This window comes from Arachis hypogaea, chromosome 11 (assembly GCF_003086295.3).
Source record: "Arachis hypogaea cultivar Tifrunner chromosome 11, arahy.Tifrunner.gnm2.J5K5, whole genome shotgun sequence".
In the NCBI taxonomy this organism is placed as follows: Eukaryota; Viridiplantae; Streptophyta; class Magnoliopsida; order Fabales; family Fabaceae; genus Arachis; species Arachis hypogaea.
In genome coordinates, this window is record NC_092046.1 from 32,718,505 (window position 1) to 32,736,008 (window position 17,504).

Below are 17,504 nucleotides of genomic sequence, written 5' to 3' on the forward strand. Positions count from 1 at the left end.
TGCTACTTTTGGCACTCCTCTAAACAAAATACAAAAGACAACTGAGCCTTTTAACCTTGATGCCCCTGACTTTGACGTGGTTGAGTTTGTCGATCAGCATATTAGTCCTTATGGTACCATTCCTATTGACGATGTCTCTCTCCTTTGCCATTTGGACTTTATTACCCGGAGCAGCATCAAGATGGCACATATGGGAGCTGTCTTGTACCGAACTGCCCAAGATCTTCCTCTTCATGCTACCATAGCCTTTATGGAGGAGGCTAAGCGGGAGTTCGACCGGATGAAGGGTTTGAAAGAGGAGCTCCAAGTGAAAGTGACCAAGCTGGAGAAGGAGTTGGAGGGCGAAAAGGCTAGTTCTGTTGCCTTGGCAGCTTCTGTAAGGTTGGCTGAAGACACGGCATTGAGGCACAAAGATAGCAATGTCACGACCTACAGGGAAGTGATGCGTCTCAGATAGGAGTTGGAGTCTGCCCGGGCTGATTATGCTGAGTTCCAGGGTCACCTTGTAGGTAGCGTAAATGCTGCTTATGAGAACCTAAAGGAGCAAGTTCGAGTTCTTGCGCCCGAGCTTGACCTTACTCTCTTCAGCCTGGACAATATTGTAAAGGATGACAAGATTGTCCCTAACGACCCTGATGACAATGATGTTGAACCCCCTCTTGTGCCTGCCATCAAAACTTCTGTTGTGCCGACTTCTTCAGCTCCTTCATCTGAGGTTGGTGATCCTGAATCGGAACCTGACTGCCAGATCTTAAACAGGGATGACGGGACAGTGGATGCAGTGCCTCTTCAGACTCGCCCTCCTTTACCTCGTGCTGATGCTGCTGAGAAGCCTTCGGATCTTAAATGAAATTTCTAAATGTTTGTGGAAATAGCCCGACTTGTGGGCTTTTGAACTCCTTATTTTGTAAATGGTGGTTGCTGGCCCTTGACACTTTCTTAGTTGCTTGTTTAGCAACTTAATTTTGAAAAACAAAATGATTTCCAAGCTTTTGGGGCTGGTTTTGGTAGCCTCTTGAGCTTGTTATTATTATAACTTTATGTTTTTCATAACATGTCTGTTTTCATCTGTCTTAGTACCTTCTTAGGTTTCTTTGGAAGTGTTGGAGCCTTATTCCGACTTATTTGTCTTCACTGCTCAGACTTTTTAGTCATAACCCAACAACTTTTTAGGTAGTGTTCCGTTGGGAAACCTTTTATAGTTTGTTTGGGCGACTTTTTAGCTCCGTCTTTGAGGCCGTGCTTTTCGCTTTTTAAGTAGTGTCTTTTTTCAAGACTTCGTACTTTTCGGAGAAGCACTTCTGGCTTTGGTTTTTTGACATTTCCTTGGCCTTTATGAGATGTTTATAGAGTGTTGGTACTTTGCTGTCCAACCTCTTTTTGATCAGATCTTGTTTTGTCTGTCTCCTGTTTAGGTGAGATGCCCTATGGGGCTAACTTGTTCGACAATTTTTTAGTGTTTTGGTAGAACCCTTTTTAGTTAGTCTAAACAATTTTGATATCCTTGTCGTAGAGCCGTGGCTTTTTGGGCAAAGTTGTGTCCCTTTTAGCGCACAGTTTTTGTTGCTCCGACTTTTCGTGTCGATCTGAGCTGTAGCTTTCGTTGGTCGACTTTCGCTTGAGTTATTTTTGGTAATCCATTTTTAATCAGGCTTCTCCGGATCTCTTTTTTATGGATTTACTTTTATAACTTTGTGATTTTGTTGGGCCGACTTTATCATGTCGGTCCCTTCTTAGTTATTTTTAGTAATCCTCTTGTTTGGACCTTTGCCAGGTCTCTTTCAGGGATTACTTTTTATAACTTTTTAGTTTTGGGCCGACTTTTTCATGTTGGGCGCTTCTAAGTTATTTCTAGTAATCCTCTTTATTTGACCTCTGTCAGGTCTCTTTCAGGGATTACTTTTATAACTTGTTTGTGGGAGGCCGACTTCACCATGTCGGTCTCTTCTAAGTTATTTCTAGTAATCCTCTTTATTGGACCTCTGTCAGGTCTCTTTCAGGGATTACTTTTATAACTTATTTGTGGGAGGCCAACTTCACCATGTCGGTCTCTTCTAAGTTATTTCTAGTAATCCTCTTTATTGGACCTCTGTCAGGTCTCTTTTAGGGATTACTTTTATAACTTGTTTGTGGGAGGCCGACTTCACCATGTCGGTCTCTTCTAAGTTATTTTTAGTAATCCTCTTTTCTAGGGCTGGCCAGGCCTCTTTCCAGGGATTGACTTTTTATAACTTTCGTTATTGTGGTCTACTGGTCCGACTTCTTTACATCGGCCTGTCTTTTAAGTTATTTTTAGCAACCCACTTTATTAAGACCTCATCAGGTCCCTTCTATGGATCACTTTCGATAACTTCTTGCATTATTCTGTTTTGTCGCTTTTTCATCTTTGTCGATTTTGTCGAAATTAGGTTTAATCCCTGTTTGGTCGACCTTTTGATGAATTTGGTTTTCACCTTCTTTGGTCTTTTATTGTGGTCGGACAGTGACTTTGATCTTCACTTTCTGCCGATCTCGTAGCTTTGTAATTGGACGATGAATTTTTTAGCGTTTCAGACTAATGCATCTTGAGAATTTTGTAGAAAATCTAAAAAACTTTATTAAAAAAAATGCAGATATATATACGTGGGATTTTTACCCCTCCAAGTCGGGCAATTTATAGATCTTGGCTTGGTACCTCGTTAAAAAACCTTTTTAGAAAAAAGAGTGTACCTTATCCTAAGATTTTATTACCTCTAACTGTAATATCTTCTTAAGTTGCAGGCCTGCCATGACCTAGGGAGCTCTCTCCCTTCGAGTTCGGACAGTCTGTAGTAGCCCTTTTCAAGTACCTCTATGACTCGGTAGGGTCCTTTCGAGTTTGCTGCCAGCTTTCCTTCTCTAGGTCGAGTTGTTCCGATATCATTTCAGATTAGGATGAGGTTGTTCTTGGCGAAACCTCGTGGCACTACCCTTTGATTATATTTTGAAGCCATTCGTCGTTTTAGTGCCTTTTCCCTGATCCGAGCTCTTTTTCGGATTTCCGGAAGTAGGTCGAGTTCTTTCCTTTGAAGTTGGGAGTTGGATTCTTCACTATAGTGAATCACTCTGGGCGACCCTTCTTCGACCTCCACTGGGATCATTGCCTCCATTCCATAGGCTAGTCGGAAAGGTGATTTCTTTGTGGTGGAATGTGGGGTTGTTCGATACGCTCATAGGACTTGTGGGAGCTCGTCGGCCCAAGCTCCATTTGCCTCTTATAACCTCCGTTTTAGCCCAACTAATATGACTTTGTTGGCAGCTTCAGCTTGTCCATTGGCCTGGAGATGTTCTACGGAAGTGAATTGGTGTTTTATGTTCAAGTCCGCCACCAACTTTCTGAAGCCTGCATCTGTGAATTGGGTACCATTGTCCGTGGTGATGGAGTATGGAACCCCAAATCTTGTGACAATATTTCTATATAGAAATTTTCGACTTCTTTAAGCCGTGGCGTTAGCTAAGGGTTCTGCCTCGATCCACTTTGTGAAGTAGTCTACCCCTACTATGAGGAATTTGACTTGTCTCGATCCCTGAGGGAAAGGTCCGAGAAGGTCGAGTCCCCATTTTGCGAATGGACAAGGTGAGGTTACGCTGATGAGTTCCTCTAGTGGAGCGATGTGAAAGTTGGCATGTTTTGACATGGTGGACATGTCTTTACAAATTCTATGGCTTTTTTTGTAGAGTTGGCCAATAAAATTCTACTCGGAGTACCTTTTTGGTAAGTGCTTGTGCTCCGAGATGATTGCCACAGATGCCGCTGTGTACTTCTTCTAAAACTTCCTTTATGTTGGAAGTCGGCACGTATTTTAATAATGGTATCAAAATCCCCCTTTTGTATAGGGTATTGTTTATGATGGTGTAGTATTGTGCTTTCCGTTTTAACCTCTTTGCCTTCTTTTCATCTGTGGGGAGTGTTTCTATTTTGAGGTAGTTAATTATGGGAGTCATCCATCCTTGATCTTGACCTGTTATGGCTAGGACTTTTTCTTCTTCCGAGATTGACAGGTTCTGTAGCATTTCTTAGATGAGGCTTCTATTGTTGCTCCCTAGTTTGGTGCTGGCTAATTTTGAGAGTGCATCAGCTCGGGCATTCTGTTCTCGGGGTATGTAACGGACCTTATATTCTCCGAGTTGTCTGAGTTGTTCCCTGGTTTTTTCCAAGTATTTTTTCATGGTGGGATCTTTGGCTTGGTAGCTCCCTGCTATTTGTGAAGTGACTACTTGTGAATCGCTGAAGATATTAAGCTTTTGGGCTCCAACCTCCCTAGCCAACTTCAAACCAGCTAGTAGTGCCTCATATTCAGCTTGGTTGTTTGAGGCAGGGAACCCGAATTTGAGGGATAGTTAGATTTGGGTTCCTTGGTCACTTTTGATTATCACACCCGCGCCGCTTCTAGTTTTATTTGAGGAACCATCCAAGTAGAGATTCCATTCTATTGGAATTTATGGGGTGTCTGTAAATTCTGCAATGAAGTCGGCCAGGTATTGTGATTTGATGGCTGTTCGAGCTTCGTATTGAAGGTCGAATTCGGACAGCTCGACTGCCCATTGCAAGATTCTGCCTGCTAGGTCTGTTTTCTGCAAAATCCCTTTTATGGGCTGATTGGTCCGAACCCTAATGGTGTGAGCTTGGAAGTATGGACGAAGTCGTCGAGATATTAGTATGAGAGCATAGGCAAATTTTTCTATTTTTTGGTAGTTCAGCTCGGATCCTTGTAATGCTTTACTGATGAAGTATACGAGTTGTTGCCCACTGTCGTCTTCTCGAACTAATGCTGAGGCTACTGCCCGACTTCCTACCGCGAGGTACAATATGAGTGGTTCTCCCTCCCGTAGCCGAGTTAGGATAGGTGGTTGTCCCAGGAATCTTTTGAAACCTTGGAAGGCTTGCTCGCACTCCGTGGTCCATTCAAACTTATTTCCCTTCCTTAGAGTGGCGTAGAAGGGGAGAGATCTTATTGCCGATCCGGCTAAAAATTTGGACAAGGCTGCCAACCTTCCGTTGAGTTGTTGTACCTCTTTGATGCAAATCGGGCTCTTCATGTCGAGTATGGCCCGGCATTTATCTGGGTTTGCCTCGATTCCTCTTTGTGTGAGCATAAAACCCAAAAGAATTTTCCAGTTTCTACTGCGAAGGTGCATTTTGCAGGATTGAGTCGCATGCCATGCCTTCTTATAGTGTCGAATACTTGGGTCAGGTCAGACAATAGTGTCTCTTCACTTTGTGTCTTTATTAACATGTCGTCCACATAGACTTCCATGATTTTTCCGATGTGATCCGTAAAGACCTTATTCATTAATCTCTGATAAGTAGCTCACGCGTTTTTAAGACCAAAAGGCATGATGATGTAGCAGTAGTTTGCTTTTGGGGTTAAGAATGAAGTTTTTCTTGGTCGGGCGGATACATCTGGATTTGATTGTATCCCGAATATGCGTCCATAAATGAGAGGTATTTATATCCGGAGGAGGCATCTACCAGAGCGTCGATACTTGGGAGTGGATAAGGATCTTTTGGGCAGGCTATGTTGAGAATAGTGTAGTCGGTGCACATCTGCCACTTCCCATTTGCTTTTTTCACCAAGACGACGTTGGCTAGCCATAGTAGGTACTTGACTTCTCTTATGAATCCTGCCTCCAGTAGAGCTTGTACCTGCTCTTCAACAGCTTGGGATCGTTCTGGCCCGAGCTTTCTACATCTCTGTTGTACTAGCCGAGATCCTGGGTAGACTGCTAGCTTGTGGCACATTAATTTGGGGTCTGTGCCTGGCATGTCTGCAGCCTTCCATGCGAAAAGGTCGACGTTATCTCGTAAGAACTGTACGAGTGAATCTTTTATATCTCCTTTTAGGATTGTACCGATATTTGTTGTTTTGCGAGATGATTTAGAGATCCCTCCTCCCGTAAATCCTCCGTGTATTATGTGGACGTGTCTTTCGGGCGTACGAGGTGGTCGTTCAGCCCGTTCGACATCTTCGTCTCTTCTTCTTTTTCTGGGATCGTCTGCCCGGCTCGTCAAATACCGATCTAATTTTCCCTCTCTTACCAGTTTTTCTATGATATTTTTTAGGTCGAAACATTCATTGGTGGAATGTCCATAGATTCGATGATATTCACAATATTCAGCCTGGTTTCCTCCTCCTTTTTTGCTTTTGAGTGGTCGAGCTGGAGGTATCTTTTCAGTATGGCATACTTCTCTGTAGACATCCACAAGGGATACCCGAAGAGGGGTATAATTGTGGTATTTTTTTATCTTTTCCCCAACCTGATCTTTTTTCTTGGATTCTTTGTCCTTATCTCGGGAAGAGCAGGAGAATCCGGATTTTGAGGTCTCTCCTAGTCGAGAGTTTTCCTCCATGTTGATATACTTCTCTGCTCGTTCTTGTACCTTATTCAGAGATGTGGGATACTTTTTTGATATGGAGTGGCTAAAAGGCCCTTCTTGCAAGCCATTGATGAGGCCCATGATGGCCGCTTCTGTGGGCAGACTTTGTATGTCTAGACATGTCTTGTTGAATCTTTCCATGTAGCTGCGGAGACTTTTCCAATCTCCTTGTTTGATTCCTAATAGACTTGGGGCGTGCTTGATTTTGTCTTTCTGGATAGAAAATCTGGCTAGAAACTTTTTGGCCAAGTTGTCGAAGCTTGATATGGACCTGGGGGGTAGATTGTTGAACCACTTAATCGCTGTTTTGGTTAAGGTAGTCGGGAAGGTACATCCGACTCTTGAAGTTGCTGAGATGATGGCTGGGATCTGCCGTGCCATCATATAAAGTCATATCTGGGAGTTTAAAGTCCTTAGGAATTTTTGTTTTCATGATCTCCCTAGTAAATGAATCCTGATCCTTGCGAGAGCTGTCCTCGTGAATGGATCGAGTAGCTTTGGCTTTGAGATCGGCTTCGAGTTTTAGAAGTTTGTCCTCCAATTCCCGGCGTCGCCTTATCCCTCTTTGTAGGTCTTTCCCAGCTTCTCATTGATGTTGGGCTTCTTTCTCAAGTTGCTTTAAACGATCTTGGAGTGTCTCAAGAGCTCCCGGGTTTGGTGAGTTTTTGTCTCCGTCAGGTTGCGGAATATCTTTTGGTGTGGTGTCCGTATTTTTGTGCGGTGTTCTATCCTCTAGATCTGAGTCATGGTTGTCGTCATGATTGTCCGCCATGGTGGTGGGATGACTTCCAGGTTCCTCGGCAACGGCGCCAATGTTCCGAGGGTTACCTGAAATTGTAGGTCGATCTCGGACGAGATCTTCTATGCTGGTCGGAGATGACGTGTTCGGCTGGTAGGTGGCGGTCGGAGCTGTCGTGTCTGACTTGTTGGACTGATGATGCAGCTGATCCTTTGTCACCGGAGGGTGGGGGTACCTGCAAGAGACTCCGATGCATAAGTTAGCAAGAGTATTAACAGGTTTTTTAGTAGAATCAGAGTATGAGTTATACCTGGGTGCTCTAGTGTATTTATAATGGTGTGGCGTGACCTTTTTAGATAAGATAAGTTAGTTATCTTATCTTATCTTATCTTGAGGTGAGGTCAGCTCATCTTTAAGAGAACCGCCCTTTTCTCTGTAGGCTTTAGGCTGCCTTTGGATTTGGATCGTGTTCCTCCATTTGGGCCCTTTTTGGGCTTTCCTAGTGATTTGGCTGAGCTCTTTGAGAAGAGGTCGGATTGTCCTGTCCTGAAGAGGTCGGATTGTCCTGTCCTGAAGAGGTCGGTCGACTTGTCAGTAGAACATCCCGGGTCAGATAGCTCGACCCAGGGTATGAACAAGAACCATATAATTCCACAAAGAAGTCGGGGTGGATATCCTTCCAAGCTGTACAAGGTTGGAAGGTTTTTTCTATCTTTGACTATTCTTTTCATGGTTTCAAAAATCACTTGTTTAAGGTCAGGGGTGCTAGGGAGTCCAACCTTTCTTTTTACCCAAAAATCAAGAACCTCCTTTTTTCTTGTACTAGCAAGATACCCTTATAACCCTTAGGCGTGATGTAGCCGATTTAGACGACCTGGAGAGGGGTGTTGTAGATTTTTGTTGGATACTTGGGGCCAAGCTCCCCATTTGGATACGAAAAGATTTTTGGGAGCAGCCTTCTGAAGTCCAAGCTCGGTAGCTCCCTTTGCTTTACTTGTTGAATTCTATTATTTGTAATTGTCATTTCTGACTGTGTTCCGTTTTGTTTTGCAGAAAGTATGGCTCTGAAATCAGCTATGAAGTTTCTTCAGAACACTAAGAAGACAGTTGTGGCTCGGAATCTCCAACAGCAGAAAGAGGTTGGGGCAGGATCCTCTGTCCGATCTCCTCCGAGGAAGTCGAGGTCGGGTCCCTCTAGCCCGTAGGTCATCATTCCTACTCCCCTTTCCCGGGTTATCTCTTTCGAATCTTCCCCTCCGTCTCCTTCTTCCATTGAACCTCCCTCCAAGAAATAGAAAGTGGATGAAGAGGAGAGCATTTATACCAAGAACTTCGACGGCCTGGCTTGGGGGGAGAAGAATGTTCTTCCTTATCACCACCTGAGCACGGACGATGTGGCTCTTCAAAACCACCTCTAGACCTTGGCATGTGGAGGGCTCCATACGATTAGAGTGTGTACTACTCTGGCCAGGGAGCTGAGGAACTCTCCCATACAAGCCACGGCCAGTGCTTTGGTCGTGGCCCAAGATAATGTGGAAAGGTTGAATGAAATAAAAAAGGATTTGGAGCGAGCAAGGGAGGCCTTGATGACCAGCTTGGAGGGAGCTCTGGAGAGAGGAAACAAGTTGGAGGCTGCTGCTTCCTTGGCCAAGGAGAAGGCAAAGAAGTTCCAGGAGAGCTATACCCGTGTCTTTAGGGATAGGTTGGCACTGGAGGAGAAGTTGGGAAAGATGAAAGAGAAGCTTATTGAGTTTCAGGAGTCGACAACATTGGGGATGGATGAGATGTTCGAGAACTTAGAAGCTCAGGTTAAGGTCTTGGATCCCGACCTTGACCTTTCCCTCTTCAGCACGGATAACATAGTGGTGGACGGCAAGATAGTCCCTACTCCCAAGGAAGATGATGAGGAAGAGCCTTCATTGGAAGCCAAACTCAAAGCTGCTTCTATGGAGACCTCCCCTGTTGTTGTTTCAGTCGTGCTAGTCTTCGTGCTTCTTCCTTCTCCTAAGAAAGATGAGGTTACCGGCGAGGATCTCACTCCTCTTTGAGCCTTTTGTATTTTGCTTTATATAACTGATATGGCCCGACTTGTGGGTCTTATAACACTTTTTAGCTTGTAGTTTTTTGAACACTTTACTTTCTGTTTAGTTGCTTTTCACAACTTTTTATGAACTAATGTTCAAAGCTTTGTTTTTTAGAGTGCCCTTCCATTAAGTTCTTGTAGTGGGGTATAGTTTGCTTTGACATTTGGAGTCTTAGCAAAGTTTAATTTAAGAGTTTTCTTTTATAGTTCTGACTTTGATCAATCAGCCTTTATTAAGTTACTTTTACAAGTCGTTTTTTTATCTGTCCTGCTTGAGGTCACTTTGTACAAGTTGTTTGTATAACTTCTTACATTAACTTGTACCTCGTCGCTTCATCTTGCCAACCTAGGTCGGACAATGATTTTTGCGATTTATCAAGCTTAAATTAATGTGTTTAAGATAGAAACTCTTTAAAGAAAGAAATGAAATAGGAATTTTATTGATACTTGAGAAATTCCTTTACAAAAGCATACCAGGGCGTGAATACCCCTAGCCCTCGCGTTGGTGCCTCGCTAAAAAACCCTTGAGATCGGTAAAAAGAGTGCACCAATTGAAAGAGGTTCACCACTTTAGCTATAGTATTTCTTTAGGTTACAAGCGTGCCAGGACCTCGGGAGCTCCCGCCCTTGGAGGTCGAACACCTTGTAGGAACCTTGACCTAAGACCTCTACTATCTTGTAAGGTCCTTTCTAATTTGCAGCCAACTTTCCTTCTCCTGACTTCTATATTCCGATGTCGTTTCGGATCAAGATGAGATTGTTGGTGGTGAATTTTGTCTTGATCACCTTTTGATTGTGTCTTAGAGCCATCCTTTGCTTCAGAGCTTCTTCCCCAATCCGAGCTCTTTCTCGGACTTCATGGAGGAGGTCGAGCTCTTCCTTTTGCGCCTGGGTGTTAGCTCTTTCATTGTAAAATATGACTCTAGGTGATTCTTCAGCTATTTCTATGGAGATCATAGCTTCCATTCCGTAAGCAAGTCGGAAGGGTGATTCCCCTGTTGTAGAATATGGGGTGGTCTGTTATGCCCATAAGACTTGAGGAAGCTCGTCGGCCCAAGCTCCTTTTGTGCCTTGTAGTCAGCATTTTAGCCCGACCAATATGACTTTGTTGGCAGCTTCAGCTTGTCCATTGGCTTGGGGGTGCTCTACCGATGTGAATTGGTGTTTTATTTTTAGGTCGGCCACCAAGTTCCTAAAGTTTGAGTCAGTAAATTGAGTCCCATTGTCTGTGGTAATAGAGTGGGGAACTCCAAACCTTGTGACAATGTTCCTATACAGAAATTTCTGACTTCTTTGAGCAGTAATAGTTGCTAAGGGCTCTGCCTTAATCCATTTAGTGAAGTAGTCAATCCTTACTATGAGGTATTTGACTTGACCTGGTGCTTGTGGACAGGGTCCGAGTAGATCAAGGCCCTATTTCGCGAATGTCCATGGTGAGGTAACACTGATGAGCTATTCAGGAAGAACCACATGGAAATTAGCATGTTTCTGGCAAGGTGGACATGTCTTAACAAACTCAGCTGCTTCCTTTGTAAAGTCAACCAGAAAAAGCCAGCTCGGATAACTTTTTTGGCTAGTAACCGAGCTCCCAAATGATTTCCACATATACCACTATGTACGTCCTCTAAGACTTCCCTTGTGTTGGAGGTCGGGATGCATTTTAAGAGGGGTGTTGAGATCCCTCTTTTGTATAAGATATATTAGACTAGTGTATAATTTTATGCCTCCTTTATGAGCCTTCTGGCTTCCTTTTCATCCTTGAGGAGTACGTCGAATTTGAGGTAGTTGACTATAGATGTCATCCATCCTAAATGTTGATTGGATATAGTCAGCACTTCCATTTTTTTATATTGATGGTGATTGCAGAGTTTTTTTTTAATGAGACTTCTATTGTTACCCCCTGGCTTGGTGCTGGCTAATTTTGAAAGGGCATCAGCTCGGGCATTGGATTCCCGAGTTATATGTTCGAACTTCTCTATCCGAAAAGTGTGTCAATTACTCTCTGGTCTTATCCAAGTACTTCTTCATATTAGGGTCTTTGGCTTGATAGGTGCCATTAATTTGTGAAATTATTACTTGCAAATCACTGAACACCACCACTTTTTCTACCTCCACTTCTTTAGCCAGTTTCAAGCTAGCAAGTAGGGCTTCATACTCTGCTTGATTGTTGGAAGTAGGAAACTCGAACCTTAAGGATAGCTCTATCCGAGTTCCTTGGTCACTTTCTAGAATAACACCAGCTCCACTTTCAGCTTTATTTGATGACCCATCTACATACAGACTCCATATAATTGGGTTTCCCGGGCTTTCAGTGTATTCAGCTATGAAGTCGACAAGGTATTGTGACTTAATGGTTGTCTGAGTTTCGTTCCTTAGGTCGAGCTCGGACAGCTCCACTGCCCATTGTAAAATTCTTTCGGCCAAGTCCATTTTTTATAGGATGTGTTTCATTGGTTGATTAGTGCGGACTTTAATGGTATGAGCCTGGAAGTAAGGTCGGAGCCTTCGAGATGTAAGGATAAGCGCATAAGCAATCTTTTGATAGTTCAACTCTGCCCCTTGTAGGGTTTTGCTTATGAAATAGATAGGTTGTTGCCCCTTTTTGTCTTCTCAGACCAAAGCTGAAGCTATAGCTTGGCTTCCTACCGATAGGTATAGCACGAGTTCTTCCTCTTTAATAGGTCGGGTAAGTATGGGTGGATACCCCAGGAATGCTTTGAAGTCTTGGAATACTTGTTCGCATTCTGGGGTCCATTCAAATTGCTTCCCCTTCCTTAAGATTGAGTAAAGGGGAAGTGATTTCAGGGCTGACCCGGCTAAGAACCTGGATAGAGCTGCCAACCTTCCATTTAACTGTTGAACCTCTTTAATATAGGTTGGGCTCTTCATATTGAGTATAGCCTAGAATTTGTCTGGGTTTGCTTCTATTCCTCTTTGGGTTAGCGAAGGTGCATTTTGAGGGATTTAACATCATCTCATTCTTCCTTATAGTGGAGAATACCTCAGAGAGGTCGGACAATAGTGTCGTGTCCTCTTGGGTCTTAACGAGCATGTCATTTGCATATACCTCCATGAGTTTTCCTATGTGAGCGAAAAACACTTTGTTCATTAATCATTGATATGTATCACCTGCGTTCTTTAACCCAAAAAGCATTACTATATAGCAATAGTTACCCTTTAGAGTTATGAACGAGGTATTTTCTTAATCCAGCTTATACATGGGGATTTGAGTGTATCCCGAGTAGGCGTCCATGAAGGACAAATATTTATAGCCTGAGGCTGAGTCGACCAAAGCATCAATGCTGGGGAGTGGATAAGGATCTTTAAGGCAGGCTTTATTGAGATCGGTATAATCAACACACATTCTCCATTTTCCATTTTGTTTTTTCACTAACACAACGTTAGCTAACCATAGTGGATATATTACCTCCCTTATAAACCCTGCCTCCAGCAAGGCTTGTACTTTCTCTTCTACGACTGTGTCCTTTCTTGTCCGAGTTTTCTGCGCCTCTGTTGAACAGGTCAGAAACCCAGATATACTGCGAGTTTATGGGACATCAGGTCGAGATTTATACCGGGCATGTCGAAAACTTTTCAGGCAAAGAGATCGGAGTTTTTCCTTAACAGATCAACGAGCTGTTTCTTCAGGCTCCCTTCAAGGTTTACCCCTATATTCATTGTCTTGTCAGGATGGTTTTCGATTTGTATTTCTTCTATTTTGCCCTCAAGTTGGGGGGCTTAAATTTTCATGATTACAGAGCCCTCCTAATTCAATGGTATTGACCTCTTTTTCTCCTGGATTGCCTCTCAAATTGAGGCTCTCATTGTAACATTTTCGAGCTAACTTTTGGTCTCCCTTTACAGTAGTTATCCTTTCTGCTTTGGAGAACTTCATACAGAGGTGTGGAGTAGAGACAACAGCTGCAAGTCGGTTCAGGATCGTCCGACCTATTAGAGCATTATAGGCTGAGTTTACATTGACTACAATGTAGTCGATGCTTAGTGTCTTTGACCTGGTACCTTTTTCGAAAGTGGTGTATAGTGAGATGTAACCAAGAGGTCGTATGGGAGTATCTTCTAGTCAGAAAAAACTATCTGGGTAGGCCTTTAGATCCTTTTCTTCTAACCCGAATTTGTCAAAAGCGGGTTTGAACAGAATATCAGCCGAGCTGCCTTGATCTATCAAGGTTCTGTGGAGGTTAGCATTTGTCAGGATCATGGTTATTACCATTGGGTCGTCATGCCCAGGTAGTATGCATTGAGCATCTTCTTTAATGAATGAGATAGTGGACAAGTCGGTCAATTGACTGTCTTCCCTGACCTGATATACCTCCTTGAGGTATCTTTTTCATGATGAATTTGATGTCCCCTCCTGTAAATCCTCCATTGATCATGTGTACATGTCTCTTTGGGGTGTGAGGAGGGCGTTCTGGTCATCCTCCATTGCTGGGGTGTCTGTAGAGCTTATGATACTCATAGTACTCAGTCCGACTTCTAGCTTTCTTGTGCTTAATCAGATGAGGGGGTGGGAGCTTCTCTGTGTGGCATATCTCTCTGTAAACATCCACTAGGGAGACCCTAAGGGGAGTGTAGTTGTGATACTTTCGAGGTTTCTCTATATTTGGTTCCTCTTTTTTCTTGGGTTCCATTTCTTTGACCCGAGGTTGATAGGGCAGGTTTGATCTTAAGGGAGATTCTCTTAGTCGAAATTTTTTCTCCATGTTGATATATTTCTCTGCCCTTTCTTGAATTTCATTTAGAGAAGTCGGGTATCTTTTGGATATTGACTGGGAGAATGGTCCTTCTCTGAGGCCATTGACCAAACCCATAATTACAGCTTCGGTTGGTAGATTCTAGATCTCCAAACAAGCTTTATTAAACCTTTTCATGTAGTCCCTAAGGGTTTTCCCGATCTCTTGTTTTACCCCCAACAAGCTCGGGATATGCTTTGTTTTGTCCTTTTGGATGGAGAATCTGGTCAGAAATTTTTTTGCCAGGTCGTCAAAGTTGGCAACCGACCTAGGGGGCAGGTTATCGAACCACTTCATAGCAGCTTTGGTCAGAGTAGTTGGGAAGGCTTTACAACGGGTGGCATCAGAGGCATTTGCTAGATATATCCAACTTTCGAAGTTGCTAAGATGATGTCTCGGGTCGGTTGTTCTGTCATAGAGATTCTTGTTAGGGGTTTTAAAATTCCTGGAACTTTAGCCCTCATGATCTCTTTCGTAAATGAATTTTCCCCTCCAAAGGAGCTTTCCTCACGATCTGCCCGGTTACTCTTATTTCGGATATCAGTTTCCAACTTCTGGAGCTTCCCCTCTAACTCCCTCTGTTTTTTCACTTCTCTTCGTAGCTCCCATTCTACTTTCCATTGTCGTTCAGCTTTGTTTCCGAGCTGCTCTAGTTGATCTTGTTGTCCGTGGACCATGTCCAGTATCTCTGTCGCATGAGGGCGATCCTTATCCTCGGGATGTTGTACTTCAGAACTGATTCTCCTTGGGTGAGGATTTTCCGATGCCCTCTCCCCGTGGGGCCCTTCAGTGTGCTGTGGCGGAGGAGGGAGCATAATGACTTAGCCTTCTGGTTGAGCTTCTTGCTCAAATTCAGATGTTGTATGGCCATATTTATGTTCATGATCCACCATTTGTCAAAGGGAGAATTCTAGGTCCCCGACAACGGCGTCAATGTTTCGAGAGTTACCTGAAATGTTGATTTGAGCCTGAACGTGAGGTCCAGATCCCTTAATATGGCAGCATCCAACCTCTTTGGTGCCGAGGTGCCGCATGTCCGAGTTTCTCGTGAGGAGGAGGGGGTGGTATTTGCAAGAGACTCCAATGCTTAGTTAGCAAGGGCTTTTAGCAAGTTTTTAGTAGATTAGAATGTGGGTTATACCTGGGGGTGCCAGTGTACTTATAGTAGAATTGATAACCACCTTTGTTGGAGTAGTTCCCTCTTTATTTGATGGATAATTATTCCTTTTATCTTGGGAGTCTGTTAAGATCTCCCTTCTAGATGTAGTGGAGAGATATCTGGGGGCAGTTACTCGTTTAATCAAGTAGAGCTGGACCCCTCTATTGGTGTCCGACTTCTTTAAAGAGGTCGGGTACAGGTAGAGGCCTCAGGCCACCTTCCAAGGTTTGGACCATTTATCCTTATTGGGTCTGACACTTATCTATTAGGCTAGGATATGAACAATTATTATTATATACTTTATTTACGAAATTTATATTCTTAACTTGTTATATTAAAAATATAGTTAAATTTTTGTTATTATTATTTAAATGAAATTGTTAAATATATTACATAATTTTATACATAATAACATTCCTATATAGTATAAATGACAAAATTGTCGTTATATAACTTTACTTATTTTTTTCCTTCCACTTTTTCTTTCAAACAAACACCATAAATTAATTATCCTTCAATATCTTTTTATCTTATTTTTCTTCCATCCAAACATACTAATAAAAATTAAACTTTACCTCAAGTTTTTTTTTTCCATTTCTTTTCACTCAATTACATTCCTTTCTATTTTTTTCCTCCACCAAACAGCCTAAAACAAATGTGTACTCAACCTAAGTTAAGTGAAAATTATGAGTTTTTGGCCTCTATTTCTCATCAAATGTAAAAATTGAAAATTCTTCCAAAAGAAAATCCCTAAACTACACAACATACTCAAAATCGGCCTCAATGAGGAAGGGAAAATTCACATTTGGAGAAAAGAGCATACAAGTGACCCTCCTAGAGAGTAATAGATGTGGTCACTGTGATGATATTAAAAAAAAAAAGTTTAAATTAGCATACATTTACTTTATTTTAAGTGAAATTTTTTTAAATAACTCACCTAAATTATTAAATTTTCAATTGACATAGACGTAAACGTAATTAGAACTCATTTTTAACAATTTACAAATTTTAAAATTACTTTAATAATTTTCAAATACTTATTTTATTTAAATATAAAAATATCCAGTGAAAACTATGAGACATATTCTACATAATAATTTATGACCTAGACGTAAAATACATTTAAATATTCTAACAAAATCTAACTATGTAACTCAAATTAGAACAATCCCTAACTTAACCATCATTAAATTTCTAGTGATTAAAATAATTCGATCCTAAATTCTAAACATAAATATCTAATCTAATCATTTACGCAAGAATAATAAAATAAATATTTTTTATTATTTAAAAATTCATAAACATAAATTAGTCATATAAATTATAAAAATAATAAATAGAGAACTAGTATTTTCACCACAATCTTTTATTAAGTTTGTTAATAAGAAAATTATATGGTACAGATCTAAATCTGTACAGATTTAAAGATTTGCTTACTTAAACTACACTTTTTAAAGCCACACTTTTCACTTAAAACCGTAGCTCTTCACAAAGAAAAGCGTCACCTAATGGAAAAAAGTAAATTAGAAGATTTAAGAGAAGAAATAATTAAGTTATCAAAATTAATAGATCAAAAATTAATGATTTTAACTAATGATATAACTGTAATGACACCGAATTCTTAAAATCAATACAAAATGATTTTTCTCAAAATCTTTATTTTACTATAAGTTTTATTGAAGGACTTCAAAAACCTGAAAAAACTTATTTTTCACACGGAATTTCTAAGAAATGTTATCATGGAAATGATTCCCCACATCTTTATCATACTTTTAACCCACAATTAAATTCTATAGTAGATATGCTTGAAGAAATACTAGTATCCATAAAATTTCAAAGAAATAAGGAAAAAGAAAATCCAAAAGAAGAAAAATTTCAAAATATAATCAACATAACAGATTTAAAAGTAAAACCACCACTAAAATTATGAATATTGAAGAAAAATTAGAAGAAGTTACAATGCTTTTTAAACAATTAAAAATGGCTCAAGAAAATAATATTATGGAACAGGGATTTCAGATAGAAGAAGAAATAGTAAATTCTGAAAATATAGAAAATGAAGAACACATCCTAGATTATTCAAGTGACGAAGAACCAGCAATTCCAATACAAGTAAAAAATGAAGCTGGAACATCTAGGGACAATCAATCTCAATTTAAATGGGAAACAGGTTTTGATAATTATGCTTTTAAAAAGGGGTTTATAAATAAAGATTCAAAATATACAAAAATACCATCAAAATACGTTCCTAAAATCCAGGAAATGGAAGGAGAAAGAATGCTCGATTTAGACTGTAAAACGAATGAAAAAGAAATTTTCGAAAACTGGTTGAATTCCTTCTTATTAGAAGCCTTTACTAATCCAAAACTTAATGA

The 17,504-nt window shown here is 41.2% G+C and overlaps 1 protein-coding gene across 1 annotated transcript; it reads right to left on the minus strand.

Moving 5' to 3' along the window:
* Positions 1-11,214: 11,214 nt before the first annotated feature.
* Positions 11,215-11,649, minus strand: LOC140176084 (uncharacterized). Its single transcript, XM_072205949.1, has one exon. It carries the CDS (start codon positions 11,647-11,649, stop codon positions 11,215-11,217), a length of 435 nt encoding a protein of 144 aa, XP_072062050.1.
* Positions 11,650-17,504: the final 5,855 nt, after the last annotated feature.

What these genes read in the sequence shown, in the direction of transcription:
- LOC140176084 (XM_072205949.1), bottom strand. Translation starts at nt 11,649, where the DNA reads ATGGACTTGGCCGAAAGAATTTTACAATGGGCAGTGGAGCTGTCCGAG.